This window comes from Lithobates pipiens, unplaced genomic scaffold (genome assembly GCF_037356315.1).
Source record: "Lithobates pipiens isolate NorthernLeopardFrog02 unplaced genomic scaffold, aLitPip1_a1.2 Scaffold_8, whole genome shotgun sequence".
NCBI classification, from domain to species: Eukaryota; Metazoa; Chordata; class Amphibia; order Anura; family Ranidae; genus Lithobates; species Lithobates pipiens.
The window spans coordinates 416,317,145-416,331,997 of record NW_027507903.1 but is presented as its reverse complement, the minus strand read 5'-3'; the positions used below and the strand labels follow the sequence as shown (position 1 = coordinate 416,331,997).

General features: G+C 37.9%; 1 protein-coding gene across 32 annotated transcripts in view; it reads right to left on the bottom strand.

The window, feature by feature from the left end:
- LOC143964452 (protocadherin gamma-C5-like) overlaps positions 1 to 14,853 on the bottom strand; it is a 568,154-nt gene that overhangs the window by 172,582 nt on the left and 380,719 nt on the right. For 2 of the 32 annotated variants that reach the window (XM_077474202.1, XM_077474208.1), the window contains exon 1: positions 11,564 to 14,158. The exons of 28 other annotated variants lie outside the window; for them this stretch is intronic. In XM_077474202.1, coding sequence (XP_077330328.1) covers positions 11,564 to 14,002 — 2,439 coding nt within the window. In that variant the 5' untranslated portion in view covers positions 14,003 to 14,158. Of the gene's footprint in view, positions 1 to 3,373; positions 5,959 to 11,563; positions 14,159 to 14,853 lie in introns of those variants that run through there. 2 more of the 32 variants (XM_077474215.1, XM_077474223.1) reach the window with 1 other exon arrangement.

Sequence of the window (14,853 nt, the reverse complement as noted above, 5' to 3'; positions counted from 1 at the left end):
AGCCGAGCCTTTTTGTCCAAATCAGTGCCTGACCTCACAAATGTGCTTCTGGAAGAATGGTCAAACATTCCCATAGACACACTCCGAAACCTTGTGGACAGCCTTTCCAGAAAAGTTGAGGCTGTTATAGTTGCAAAGGGTGGGTCAACTTAATATTGGACCCTTAAGACTAAGACTGGGATACCAGTAAAGTTCATTTGCGTGTAAAGGCAGGTGTCACAATACTTTTGGAAATACAGTGCATATGTGTGTCCTGCACACCAACATATCAATGAACATAATCATTATTACATAGATATGAAGCTGTTTTACTAAAGGTGTAATTTTCAGCTAAGCCAACAGTATATTTAATTCAAAGACTTGGCTAGCAGAAGAATATTTATTTTATACTATAATAAACCTGTCCCTTTTACAAGGTATGGTATCATAAACTGTGTAACAGGAGCGAAAGCCAAAAATACGCTTTCAAACCTCTAGTACAGGGATATACAATTAGCGAACCTCCAACTGTTGCAAAACTACAAGTCCCATCATGCCTCTAACTCTGGGTGTCATGCTTGTGGCTGTCAGAGGCTTGCAGCTGGAGGTCCGCTAATTGCTTATCCCTGCTCTAATACCTACAACTACAAGAAAGAAAGAAAGAAAGAAAGAAAGAAAGAAAGAAAGAAAGAAAGAAAGAAAGAAAGAAAGGGCATTTGGACCAGATCCCATAATTAAAACTGAGGCAGCATAGTTATATTAAGCTCTCAACAGTTCACAGCTTTTCAATGCTGCTAACTTCTGCTCTCTTGGTGCTGCTTTCTTGAACCTAGAGTTTTCCCTGGAGTGAGTTAAGAGTGGACAGTGTAGTCTGAAGTCAATCTGTTAGCTTGAAGATGGCAGAGGGGAGAAGGACAGAGGAGCAAGGGAGTGCCTTGTTACCCTAGCTCTGTGTTGTTATTGATGTACACAGTGTAGGGAAACAAAGCTTCAGTTCCTGCATGCAAGGGTAGCCCCATAGGCTGCTGCATGACAAAGGAACCACCCTGAAACAGGAAATCAGAGGCAGCAGTCATGGCACCAATTGAAACTGGAACATACAGAAGAATTAAAAAGATAAATAAGCTGCATACTCAGTAAATGATTGACTGCTGAAAGTGCCTAAAATTTGAGTTTAAAATCACTTTAAGGAGAAAAGGGAGGTGCTTTAAAGAAAAAAGTAAGTCTGTAATGCAATTACAACCAAATAATGCATACCCAGCACAACCTATAGCCTGGAGGTGTGGCGGTCAACTTCTTGATATAAAGGGCCTTTAGTGTGGCCACCAACACAAAAGAGCCGCACATCATATTACGTGAAAGTAATACAGCAGAAAGCTATCAGAGATTTAAGACCAGAATGCCAGAGACTACATGTACGTTACAAGAGATTGCCAGAGGTTGCATAAATTCTATATGAATGGTTGGAGACGTATGCCATGCTTCAGGAGACAGTAAGAGCCTGTAGACAAACTGCATAAGACTAATAGAGATCACTGCTTTACAAATCAAACTACCAGAAGAGTTTACAAGAATAGTTTCCTTCACTAACATAAATAGCCCTAACACAATCTACAGTCTGCAGGGACTTTGAGGGCTGCTCAGTAAATGCAGCATGTGGCCCCTGAATTGCAGGTTCAATACCTATAGTGGTATTACACTGCTCATAATACTAGAATGCTGATATCAGATAGTGATGTAAAAGTACCAGGTTGACACTCTGCCTGACAACGGCATCCAACTGGGTCTTCATTACGGATTTCTCACTCATTCTGCACTTTTTTTGATGGTATAGTGTACTATAGTTATTGTTTGCCCATTTCGAGCTGCATTTCTCATTTGTATTTCTCTGCATTTCTCATTTTCTCAATATGGTTCTGCTTCTGAAAACATCAAAGATTTTGGCTGTATAAGCATGGTCATGTTACCAATATTACACACTCGTTTCTATAATCTGGATATTGATTTGACCCTTACATGTATGTTCCTAGTCTTGTTATCTATAGACATAACATGGATGAACCCTGGAAACTGTAGCTTTGAGTCTTCAGATTATTTGGGGTAGATTTCTCTAATCTCTAAAAAAAAAAAAAAATTTTGAACCCAGGCAACCTTAATTCATGAACTGTATGAGTTTCTGCATTTCAAACCAATTCTCTCATCACAAATGGTGGTTAAAAGATGACATGAAGACTGTCCTGGAGAGTGACTGATCCATGAATAGGTACAAGTGTTTGAGTCAAACCTTTGTATTTATGTAGTGAGAAGACACACCAGCAGCTGTTAGAAAACCGTACAAGAATATATATATAATAGTCAATGAGGAGGGTAAAGACACATGACAGCTGACCGTGGAGGTGACAGAAATTAAAAATGCAGCCCTGAGTGTAGTTCTACATACTTAAGCAAACCCAACCTTAAACTTCATCAAGTTCACTGAATAAGTACTGAAGAATAACAAATCAAATACAGTCAGTATATTGGTAAAGGGTACCAATAGCTATGCCATTAGATGCCTGAAAGAATGACACATTAATTGCTATCACAATATAAGTCATGCCATTACCTAATATGCACAGTAGCTAACATTATTTAAATAGCAAAAATCTAAATAATAAGGATTTCCTAACAAAAATCATCATTGTTGGAAAAACTGAAGAAAGCCTGCACTGGTCTGTATTACCAATAGCAACCATTCACATTCCAGCAATCTTTCTTTTGGTCCAGGTTACCAAATGTAAAGAATAATCTATTTGTTCTCTGAAGGCTAAAGGGTAGTGAACAAAACTGCTGATTTGACCAAGCATCTTATAGTGTAATAAAAATCGTATTGTAAAAATCAAAAAAGAAAAAAACAAGGTATTCCCTGAAATTCATAAAGACTGCTGCAGACATATTTTGCAAACGCATCTCTCATGTGTTCTAAAAGTGGTGCAGCATGCACCAAATTCATGTGCCTGTCTAGAACTTATACCTGAATTTGGCTCATACTGTTCTACTTTTAGAACGCACACAAAGGCACGTTGGAAAAATCTGTCTGAGCCAGTCTATGTACACCAAAACAGAGTTGGTCATAATTAGCTACATTTTCATAAGATATGTCAGTAATTTATTTTGGATTTGTTGCATTGAATGTGACACAATTCATTTTGGTGCACTCAATGCGACACGATGTAAGTGGCACATTTAGAAAATGTGATGCACCAGTAGCTGTTTGAGCCAAAAGTGTTGCATATGCTTCCTGAATTTGGCGCAATACCTTAACAAGAGGGGTTAACGCCAGAACAGTGGTGCGGCAGCTTTATTAAATTCCCCCATTATTTTTTTATTATTTAACACACTAAGGCAATCTCACCTGATGTGTTTCACTAAACCAGCTGTCAGGAGTAGGCTTAGGCTCTACTATTTGAGGATTACTTTGATATTTTGTAAGTGTTGCGTCCGGAATATTTGTTGTTGCAGGGAAACAAGGTGGATAACACGATCCTGGAGGTTCTGGAGGAGCCATCCTCACTTCCATGTACTTTAATGTCCCATCTGTGTTCAGGTAAAGTGTTGGTTTATACTGATCCATATAGGACACGGGGAGAGATTTGTTTGGAAAACAAGGACCACAACTGCTGTCATAATTCTTTCTAAGGCACCTTACCAATAATATCACAAATGTTACCAATGAAACCAAACTAATGGCTACTAGGGAAATAATAAGGTATAAGGTCATATTTGGTGTTGATTTAGAATTTGTTAGAAAATTTTGAGGTTTAGGGCTTTCCTGAGCAATATTATCCATTATGTTTACAATCAGAGTGACTGTAGAGGACAGTGAAGGCTCCCCATGGTCACTGACAGAAATGACAAGTTGATGTTCTGTGTTATCCGTCTCCTGTAATCCTCTCAGTGTTCTGACTTCTCCTGTATATTCAGAGATGTGAAACAAAGCTGGACTGCCAGACTGAAGAAGACTATAGGTGAGCCAGGCATTGTGCCCAGAATCCAGATCCACCGCAGATACTTTACTGACTAAATATCCAGCAGACGCAGATCTGGGAATGGTCTCTTGTGGAATGACTTCCCCTGAGTTCTCTGGGTATAATATAGAGGGATAATTGTCATTTGTATCCTGAATAAATATGAAGATTGAAACATTGGAAAACAGTTTTGGGGATCCGGAATCTTCCACTCTCGCAGTGATCTGTAGAACTTGGAACTGTTCATAGTCAAAGGAACGCTGGGCATAAATATTACCAGTGTCGGAGTTAATGTAGACAAATGAAGAGACAGGAGAGCCGTCTATGTGGTTCTCTGCTATGGAGTAAATGAGCTTTGCATTATCTCCCTCATCAGGATCTCCAGCAGATACTGTACACAACAGTCTGCCGGGATCATTGTTTTCTAAAATGAAGGCATTGTAAGCTGACTGTAGAAATGCTGGAGGATTATCATTAACATCAGAAATAGTAATGATGATTGTAGTCTGGCTGCTTAAAGAAGGAGAGCCCTTATCAGAAGCGATCAGTGTAATAGTATATTGTGAGACTTTCTCCCTGTCCAGATATTCACTAGTGACCAGTGTATAACGGGTTGACATAGACTGGCATTTAAACGGTACGTTTGGTGATATTTGCAATTTAACTTCCCCATTTTTACCAGAATCCTTGTCTCTGACTGTAATAAACCCAACAACAGTCCCCATTGGGGCATTTTCAGGGACTTCATTATTTTTGGAAGTAAATACAATTTCTGGTACGTTATCATTCACATCTTGCACTTCAACCTGAACCACACAGCGCCCCTCTCGTCTTGGTGATCCTTTATCTACAGCTTTTATAAATAATTCGTACAAATTTGCAACTTCATAATCTACAGCTCCTTTAATATATAAATCACCAGTGATTTCATTTAATTCAAATATTTCCTTTGCTGAATCCAAAGTATGGTCATCAAATGAATATAATATTTCACTGTTTGGACCCTCATCTAGGTCTGTAGCATTTAATTTTATAACCACTGTTTTTGGAGGTAGATTTTCCATTAGTCCTACCTTATAGCTTGCCTGATCAAACACTGGTGCATTGTCATTAAAATCTAAAACAATAACATTAATCTGAGTAGATCCTGATCGGGAAGGTTCTCCTCCATCAACAGCAGACAGAATAAGTGTGTGTTCTGATTTCTCTTCCCTGTCCAGATTTTTTTCCAGTACTAACTCTGCAATCAATGTTCCATCAGTGCGATATTTTTCTGATAAAGAAAAATAAGGATTTTGATTCACGCTATAATGTCTCACACCATTTTTCCCCACATCCAAATCTTTAGCAGAGGGTAAAGGAAATCGTACTCCTGGACTTGCAAACAGCTCTATAATTTTTATTTCCTGATCAGTAACAGAGAAAATAGGATAATTATCATTAATGTCCAAAATCTCAATTTCCAGGCTGAACAGCTCCAGAGGATTCTCAGCTACAACCTCTAAACGTAGCAAACAGCTGGAGCTGGATCCACATAGGCTCTCTCTATCAATCCTCTCCTGTATAATCAGAGCTCCATATTTATGGTCAATAGTAAAATATTTACTGCTTCCTTCAGATCCCAAACTCAGTCTTCTTTTATTAATATCTGCCAGGTTTAAGCCCAGATCCTCAGCTATATTCCCTACAATAGTCCCTGAATCTGACTCCTCTGCAATAGAATAACGAAGCTGCCCAGAGACCCAGCCCCAGCTACAAAGGAGAAGGGAGAAAGCTACTTGCCATTTCCAAGCATTTGAAGAACATTTGCAGTCCATGTCTCAATCCCTCCTGTGAGAATCAAGTCCTTTTGTAATCCCAATAAGTATCCAAGCTTAGTTTAAATGATGTGTTGTATAAAAAACACCATATTTCCTGCATTGAAAACATCCACAGGGTTTTCATCGGAGCTGCAGCTCTTCTTTGTGTGTGAGAAAAGAGATGGGAGGGTGAATCACTGAGCCAGGGGGAGGAGAACACATGAACAGATTCACAAAGGTTTTATTAACAAAAAGACTGTATGGGCAAGTCTGCCCTCTTCTGTCTAAAAATTAGAACTACAGTTTATTGAAAATTTTAAGGAAAATTGAAATGCTTTCTATGCACTGTGGTTTAGAAAAGTGGAGTAAAATCCAGTGTTAAGCTTTGTAGCAAAACAAACCCACCAATGTTTCTGGAAATGTATTACTGTATTATTTTAAGTGTATTTTAAACTAAAAGAGAGGCTTGAATTTGTTAGTGTAAAAAAGCATGAACACAGTCATTCATTTTAGTATGCTTTGTACATTTATTCTGACTTTGATCTCATCTAATCAGTATCTGTGGTGGTCAGGAAGAGATAGAAAACTATGTGCAATCATGATGACAAATCTGCAATACCAAGTCTACAATTTATTAACCAGTAATTATAGGAATTGCCAAAATACCATATTATCAGCATTAAGATGTATTTTTCTAGAGAAAGTTGGCCTACTGCAAAATACCTAAGCCTGCATAAAAAAAACAGCCTTTGGCTGTGTTATGTTCTTTAATGCATGTAAAATGTGTCATTTTCATTATGTTGTCACTTAGTACAGTACCGGTAATAGTCATTTGTATAGCTGTTTCAATGGTTACAAGTTGAAAATAGCAAGCATGTTGAATATCAATGTTGATTATTATTATTGATTTTTGTCTTCTGACAATTTTTTGTTGGTTTGGCACTGACAGTTTTACAGAGGGTGAATAAAACCAATACAAAGCACAAGCAGACCTAAGAATTCCCTAAATATGTTTATCTTTACAAAGTACAAACTTGGTTTTAATGCCTTTTCCCCTTCATGTTTTAAATTAATTTTGCCAGGTGTCAAACTGGAGCAGAAGCTGTTACAGAATGTTATCATTAGAATGGTATTGCTATGCGAGCAGTCCAAGAATTTCTTCATTCTATATTTACAGTATGCTTCTACCAAGTAAGCTTATAGGGGATATCAGAAATTTGTGATTGGATGTCTTTTAGTTGGATTTCCATTTTTTAAAGAAAGCTGTATGGAGTCTGGCTTATCTATACTCATAGACTGGAGATCATGTTTCATACTAATCACACAAGCACTGGATTTGGTGTTTCATTCTCTCATCATATAGGCATAATAAGAATGTTATTTTATCTAAACGATGAGCTGCTGAAAGTCAAAGTACTCATTTAATGACATTTATTTAAAAAATTAATACCATCAATGAGTTCCATGTCTCCCTCCCATAAAATGCCGTTGTGGACTGAGCCGTTTAGGATATCGTTTGACCCCATAACATCTGGTCCAGGTTGCCGGTGGTCAGAGACCCTGTTTTATCATTTGATAAGCCTGAATTGCTTATTTGTTAGTGAGTATAAACATTATTTTTGTGTTTGAAATTAAAAACTTGACATTGGTAATGCACAAGGTCGGTGCACTCTCCTTTTTTCTTTTCTCCATCTGTCTCCACCACAGGAAGTGAGGAGAAAAATCTCTCCAATGGGGCACATACAGCAAAAATAAACAGACAGGTTTTTAACCTTTCTCTACTCTATTCAATAGTGATGAAGCCATTTTGGGTAAACATACACCTTAAAGCGGGAGTCCGCCGTTTTTTTTTTTAAAAGCCAGCAGCTACATATACTGCAGCTGCTGACTTTTAAAATAATGACACTTACCGCCCAGCGCACCTGCGATGTCGGCACCCGAAGCCGATCTCTCGATCGTCTCTCAGGTGCTGCCGCCGCCATCTTGGGTATGGGAATCAGGAAGTCGAGCCTTTCGGCTTCATTTCCCGGTTCCCTACTGCGCATGCGCAAGTCGCGCTGCGCAATAAGGATGGTCCCCGCTGTCTCTGGGATCCGTGTGTTTCCCAGCAGGCAGCGGGGCACCTTCGGAAAGGGGCGTAGATTCTGCGGAAAGGGGCGTACCTTCTGCAGAATCTACGCCGGAAGTGGGTGCAGATACATGTACTGTACAGGTACCTGCACCCCCCTCCCCCTCCCCCCTGAAAGGTGCCAATTGTGGTGCCGGAGGGGGGGAGGGTTCCAATGAGCGGAAGGTCCACTTTAGGGTGGACCTCCGCTTTAACTATATTTACTGGCCATTCAATTTATTTACCCCAATAAAGTTTTTTCTTTTTGAAGACAGCTTTTGTGTTCTGATTTACCTGTGATTATGGGCCTTGCAAGGGTCTCACCGTTCTTTTTAGACTAATATTATAATTTATGCATTTAGCATTTTAGCTATACTAATTGTATTATTTGCTTGCTTTGTCAAGGGGTAAGGGATAACCAAGAATATTTCTTTATTCCTCACTCCTGCAGGTTTACTCCCAGTTGCATTACTCATTTCACTATACCACTCCCCTTCAATGATTGCCTAGTCGCTGCCTCTCCGATATCATCAGGTACAATGAAGGTCCTGCAATGTACTTGAGGATGTCAAGGATCTGCTCACACATCTGGAGAGTGTAGGAAAATTATTCTTTAATGTCTTATTCCTTACCACTTAGAATAAACAAGCATTTAACTATTGCTGTGAGTTTTTCATGCTGACTGGAGTCCAGCTTAAACTACTTTGCAGAGAAAATTACTATGAGATAAAATATCAGATGCAGTTAAAATAACTTCAATATCTTAGAAACGATACCCTAACATATAAATTGTTGCCAGTCCTAGAGAGGCTTTCCTATGATATAAACCACTTCAGTGGCAAAATAATAGTTATGCCTACAGCCTTTCATGGTGCCCACTGCTTAAATTCTGCAATAGCAATGGAAATGGAAGCCTATGGATAGAGGGTGAATTGTTTTTTTTTTTTGCTACAGTTTTTTCCAGGAAACAACACATTGCAAAGTGAATGTTCACTGTAGAAAGTGAATGTTTCCAGAGTTTAGTAAACAAAGTGAAACTGTGTGGAAATTTACTTTGCTAAGTGCATGTGCGCTACTCTCTTAATAAATCAACCGCATTGCACATATTACACCTACCTCTCTAAATGCCTTCGTAATATGTTTTATGTAGTTCTCCCTTAACCTCCCTAGCGGTGTTCCCAAGTGTGGCTCGGGGTGAATTTTCAGTACTAAAATTGGGAGCCACACTCGGGATCTCATTGCAGGATCCAGGCAAAGTTACTTACCTTGTCCCCAGGATTCTGCGATGTCTCCCCGATGTGTGTGCAAGCCATGTCCTCCGCTCGGTCTATCACAGTGCTGAGCTCCATTCCCTGCATGTGCTGCTACGCATGGGGATGGAGCGCGGCGCCAAATTCAAAAAGTTCAAATCACATAATACATACAGCACACTGTAATCTTACAGATTACATTACTGTATCACATAATTTCACATCCCTTTTGTCCCTAGTGATTTGTCTAGTGCCCTGCATGCAGTTTTATATTATATATACTGCTCTTTCTGCCTGGAAACTGGAGATTGTCCATAGCAACCAAAAAGTGTCCCTTTACATCAAAAGCGGTTTTATACCAGCTAGAAAACAGCGATAATAAATTAGAATCACTTGCAGAATTGAATGATAGTGATTTGTGGGGAAATCCGTCATCAAACACTGAAAGTAATGACAGCGACAATTCTGCAACTGAGCAAATTTCTGTGTTTTTGATTTGATTACATTATTGAATAATTGTATGATTATTATAATTATTTATAGTTATTTGTTATATTATAATTTATGATTGTGTGATTCAAACTTTATAATACGCGGGTTGTCTACTAGACTCTTGTTTGGACAGATTTAAGTGTGTTATTCCTAAGAATTACAGACCTACAATATAAAACGACAACATTTCCATGCAAAACATTGTACCGCTTTGAGCATCAAAAATCTGACATAATCATACCGCCAGTGAGGTTAATGTTGTTGTTAAAAAATAGAGACAAAACAAGTACAATAATATAGTATGGTAACTGATTTAAGACCTCAAAACTGTAAAAACATTCTAATAAACTGTTAGCAGAAATACCAAAACTAAAAAACACAAATCCTCCTCGATCACCACCCCATCACATTGGGTGCCAGGCTTAGGCAGCCCATCAGGGCTCCATGTCCTTTATCCAGGCAAGTAAGTAGCTGCACAACATCACGTGTAGCAAAACTTTAATGAACGAGCACAGACACACTTAGAGCCCCCACCTACATACCTAAGTAATATGTTTGTCTCTGCACTGCTTTACTGTACAAAATAACAGTTAAAATCTGTGTATATGGCGCCATTCCTGATAACATATTTTAGTGACACTTATGGATTAATTTAGCCAAACAGATTAAAATCCAGGGGAAGAATGATTTTACAGCTGTATAAATAAGTATACATTTTGTAATAATCATAAAATCATAACAAGCCAAGTAGCACACTATTGAGCATATTCCAGAGATATTGCGTTATATAAAGTAGATTGTTGTGTTCATGTTATCCATTGCAACATTTCCTACCCTTCATAAAAAGGGTTTGCCACAATCTTACTGTTTCTGGGCCCTAATTCTTACTCTATTTTTGGAGAAAGCCGCAGTGTCTTCTATACAAGAGCAGAGGAAAAGGGACTGCTGGGGATGAGGAATTAATTACAGTTAATTAATGTAAGAGAAGATTATACCTTGGCTTATATGGCATTTAATTCATATGACCATATGATATACACAATACCCCAGGGGTATTGTGTATATCATATGGTCATATGAATTAAATATTATGGAAATCTATTTGAATACAGTATAATCAATTGTAAATTATGTATGTACCTTCCTCTACCTGAAACTGTTCCACACTTTGTACACCAGTGCTCTTATTTTAAACATATTTTGCACCCAATGATGTTTAACTTGTGTCTTGGATAATAAAATCAAGGAATTTTTAAAAATTATTTTGTTTCCTATTTGTAGAGCTAATAAGCAACCAATGGTCAAACAAAGGACATAGGAAACTGGGCACTGTCACTACATTGCTTTTTTATAAAAAGGAAGCTGGGATAAATAGGTACCTCAAATGTTTAGCTTTTGTGACTCAGCTGACCAGAGTAAAGGTTATACACAGCATTATAGGTGCTCCTTTTTTTTTACTGCAAAACTGCAAAGCTTTTGTCTAAAGGTTAGCAATAGATGAACTTTCTAAATCATATAGATTTGCAGCAAACCTGAACCTTATCCCTAGTAAACATAATTTAAACCTAACAGCGTAATTGTAGACTTGTGGAGGTTTTTCCTAATGTAAAATGTTCCATAGTGTAGTAGATAGTATCCATATATGATGACCTGCTTACATTGAGTCAAAAAAGGAATCACATGCAAGACACGGATACATCACATTCTTAAGCCAATGATATCTTGTTTTTCATAGATGCTAAACATGGTACTAGAATATACCAGCGTTGCATTATTATCCTGAAGAGGTCGCTCCTTGACCTTGTATTTGACTTTTATCTACATTTACACAATCAAAGCAACTACTGCGTATTACCTATGAATTAAAGTAACTGACCAGCATATTATATGTTTGCACAAGTGTTTATAAAAAAATGTATTCTATCTCACCTGATTTGGTGTAGTCACACAGTTGGATTCAGAAAGTGTCTGTGTCTCATTTAACAAATCATTGGACCTTAAAAGGTTTCCATTTCTTGGGAAGGAAAAATCATGTATTCCTGTTGATGGGAAACAAGCTGGATAACATGGACCTTGTGTTTCTGGAGGAGCCATCCTCACTTCCATATACTTCAATGTTCCGTCTGTGTTAAGGTAAAGTGTTGGTTTATATTTATCTGAATAGCTGTGGGAATATGAATCACTTGAGAAACAGATCCCACAACTGCTGCCATAATTGTCCTTTCTAAGGCACCTCACAATTAGAATTATAAAAGTAACCAAGGACACCAAACTGATGGCTATGAGAGAAATTATAAGATATAAAGTCGTATCTGAAGTTGATTTAGAGCTTGGGAAAAATTCATGCGAACTGGGACTTTCTTGCATGGTGTTCTCCATTATATTTACAATCAGAGTGACTGTAGAGGACAGTGAAGGCTCCCCATGGTCACTGACAGAAATGACAAGTCGATGTTCTGTGTTATCCGTCTCCTGTAATCCTCGTAGCGTTCTGACTTCTCCTGTATATTCAGAGATGTGAAACAAATCTGGACTGCCAGACTGAAGAAGACTATAGGTGAGCCAGGCATTGTGCCCAGAATCCAGATCCACCGCAGATACTTTACTGACTAAATAGCCAGCAGACGCAGATCTGGGAATGGTCTCTTGTGCCATGACTTCCCCTGAGTTCTCTGGGTATAATATAGAGGGATAATTGTCATTTGTATCCTGAATAAATATGAAGACTGAAACATTGGAAAACAGCTTTGTGGATCCGGAATCTTCCACTCTCGCTGTGATCTGTAGAACTTGCAACTGTTCGTAGTCAAAGGAGCGCTGGGCATAAATATTACCAGTGTCGGAGTTAATGTAGACAAATGAAGAGACAGGAGAACCATCTATGTGGCTCTCTGCTATGGAGTAAATGAGCTTTGCATTATCTCCCTCATCTGGATCTCCAGCAGATACTGTACACAACAGTCTGCCGGGATCATTGTTTTCTGATATGAAGGCATTGTAAGCAGACTGTAGAAAAACTGGATGATTATCATTAACATCAGAAATATTAATGACAATTGTAGTCTTGCTGCTTAAAGAAGGAGAGCCCAGATCAGAAGCGATCAGTGTAATAGTATATTGTGAGACTTTCTCCCTGTCCAGATGTCCACTAGTGACCAGTGTATAACGGTTTGACATAGACTGGCATTTAAAGGGTAAATCTGGTGCTATTTCTAGTTTGATTTCTCCATTTTTACCAGAATCCTTGTCTCTTACTGTGATAAACCCAACAACAGTCCCTACTGGAGCATTTTCAGGGACCTCATTAACCTTAGAAGTAAATTTAATTTCTGGAGCATTATCATTTACATCCACAACTTCAATTTGAACAACACAACGCCCTTCTAATTCTGGAATACCTTTATCTATTGCCCTGACAGATAATTCATATACATTTGCCACTTCAAAATCTACAATGTCTTTATTAAATATTTCTCCGGTCTGTGTATTTAAACCAAATACCTTCTTTGTTGCCTCTGGAGTGTTTTGATGAAATGAATATTCAATTTCTCCATTAATCCCTTCATCTAAGTCTGTTGCATTCAATTGTATAATAGGGGATTTTAAAGGAAGATTTTCAAGAATACTGATTTTATAAATTGATTGATCAAAGACTGGTGCATTATCATTTATGTCAAATACTGTAACAGTAATCTGGGATGTCCCTGACTGAGGGTTTCCTCCTCCATCAATAGCAGTAAGAGTGAGAATGTGTTCTTTTTTCTCTTCCCTGTCTAGAATTTTTTCCAACACCAGCTTTGGAATAGGATTGCCATCTTTTTGGTTAGTGACAGATAAAGAAAAAAAAGGATTTTTATTTAATCTGTATTGAGCTACACTGTTAACACCCAGGTCTGGGTCCTGTGCTGTTTCTAGAGCAATCTGAGTACCAGGACTAGAAGCCTGTTCTATAATTTTTAATACCTGCCTATCAACTGGAAACGATGGAGCATTGTCATTTATATCTAATATTTGAATTTCCACACTAAACAGTTCCAGTGGATTTTCTGCTACAAGCTCTAAACGCATTACACAGCTTGAAGCAGATCCACACAGGCTCTCCCTATCAATCCTTTTCTGTACAATCAAATCTCCATATTTCTGGTCAATAGAAAAATGTCTGCTATTTCCTTCAGATCCCACATGTAATCTCCGTTTACTAATAGCTGTCTGATGTAAGCCCAGATCCCGCGCTACATTTCCCACAACAGTCCCTACATCTGATTCTTCTGCAAACGAATAATAGATTTGTCCAGAAGCCCAGCCCCAGCTGCAAAAGAGAAAGGAGAAAGCTACTTGCCAAGCTTTGGAACAACCTTGGATGTTCATATTATAATGTCCTTCTTTGAAAGGTCTTGAAATGTGTTAACCTTGAGGTCCTTTTAATCCAATATATGGTCATCCTTAGAAAAAATCCACTGAATGGAATACAATCCTTGGTCTGTACATGATAGCAGCATTCGTCAGAGCAGCAGCTCTTTGTGTGAGCGAGGAAAAAAGATGGGAGGGTGAATCACTGAGCCAGGGGGAGGAGAGAGCTGCATTGACATGAGTACGGCGTAAGAAAGTATCAGATCAGATGAATCAGATGACAGGACTGCCCTCTTGTGGCCCAATGTGAGAATTTCAAGTAACTTTTACTACTGACATGAAAACTAGCCTGAATGTATTTAATGAGATTATTCTTATTATTATTAGAAATAAACTTCATAGTTGAACAGAAATTACCTTCATATTGCCTTTTTAATAGATGACATATATGATTAGGATATAGGTGCTGTAAAATTTATCTAGTCCTTACTATTATGGCAAGCAATAATAAAATTAAAAAAAAATCCCAATTTTTAATTTTCCAGTATGGTTCTATACAAAGGTACTAATTATTAAAATGTTAATAGTGTTTTCTGGTTTGCAGGTTTCTAGCATTAATGCTAAGTAAGGTGATGACACTCAGAAATGTTAAATAAAAATATAAAAAATATATGACACTAACACATCACATTGGTCTCCTAGTATAATTAGTTTGTATGTAATTATTAATAATCATACCTATTAAATATATAAATAAGCTCCAGTCTTCTTCATCACAATCAGCTATATGTAGATACCACATATGTTGGGAAATATTTTAAAAAAAGAAACTAGAAAAGGGAATACCATAGGATTTTTTTGAAACATAA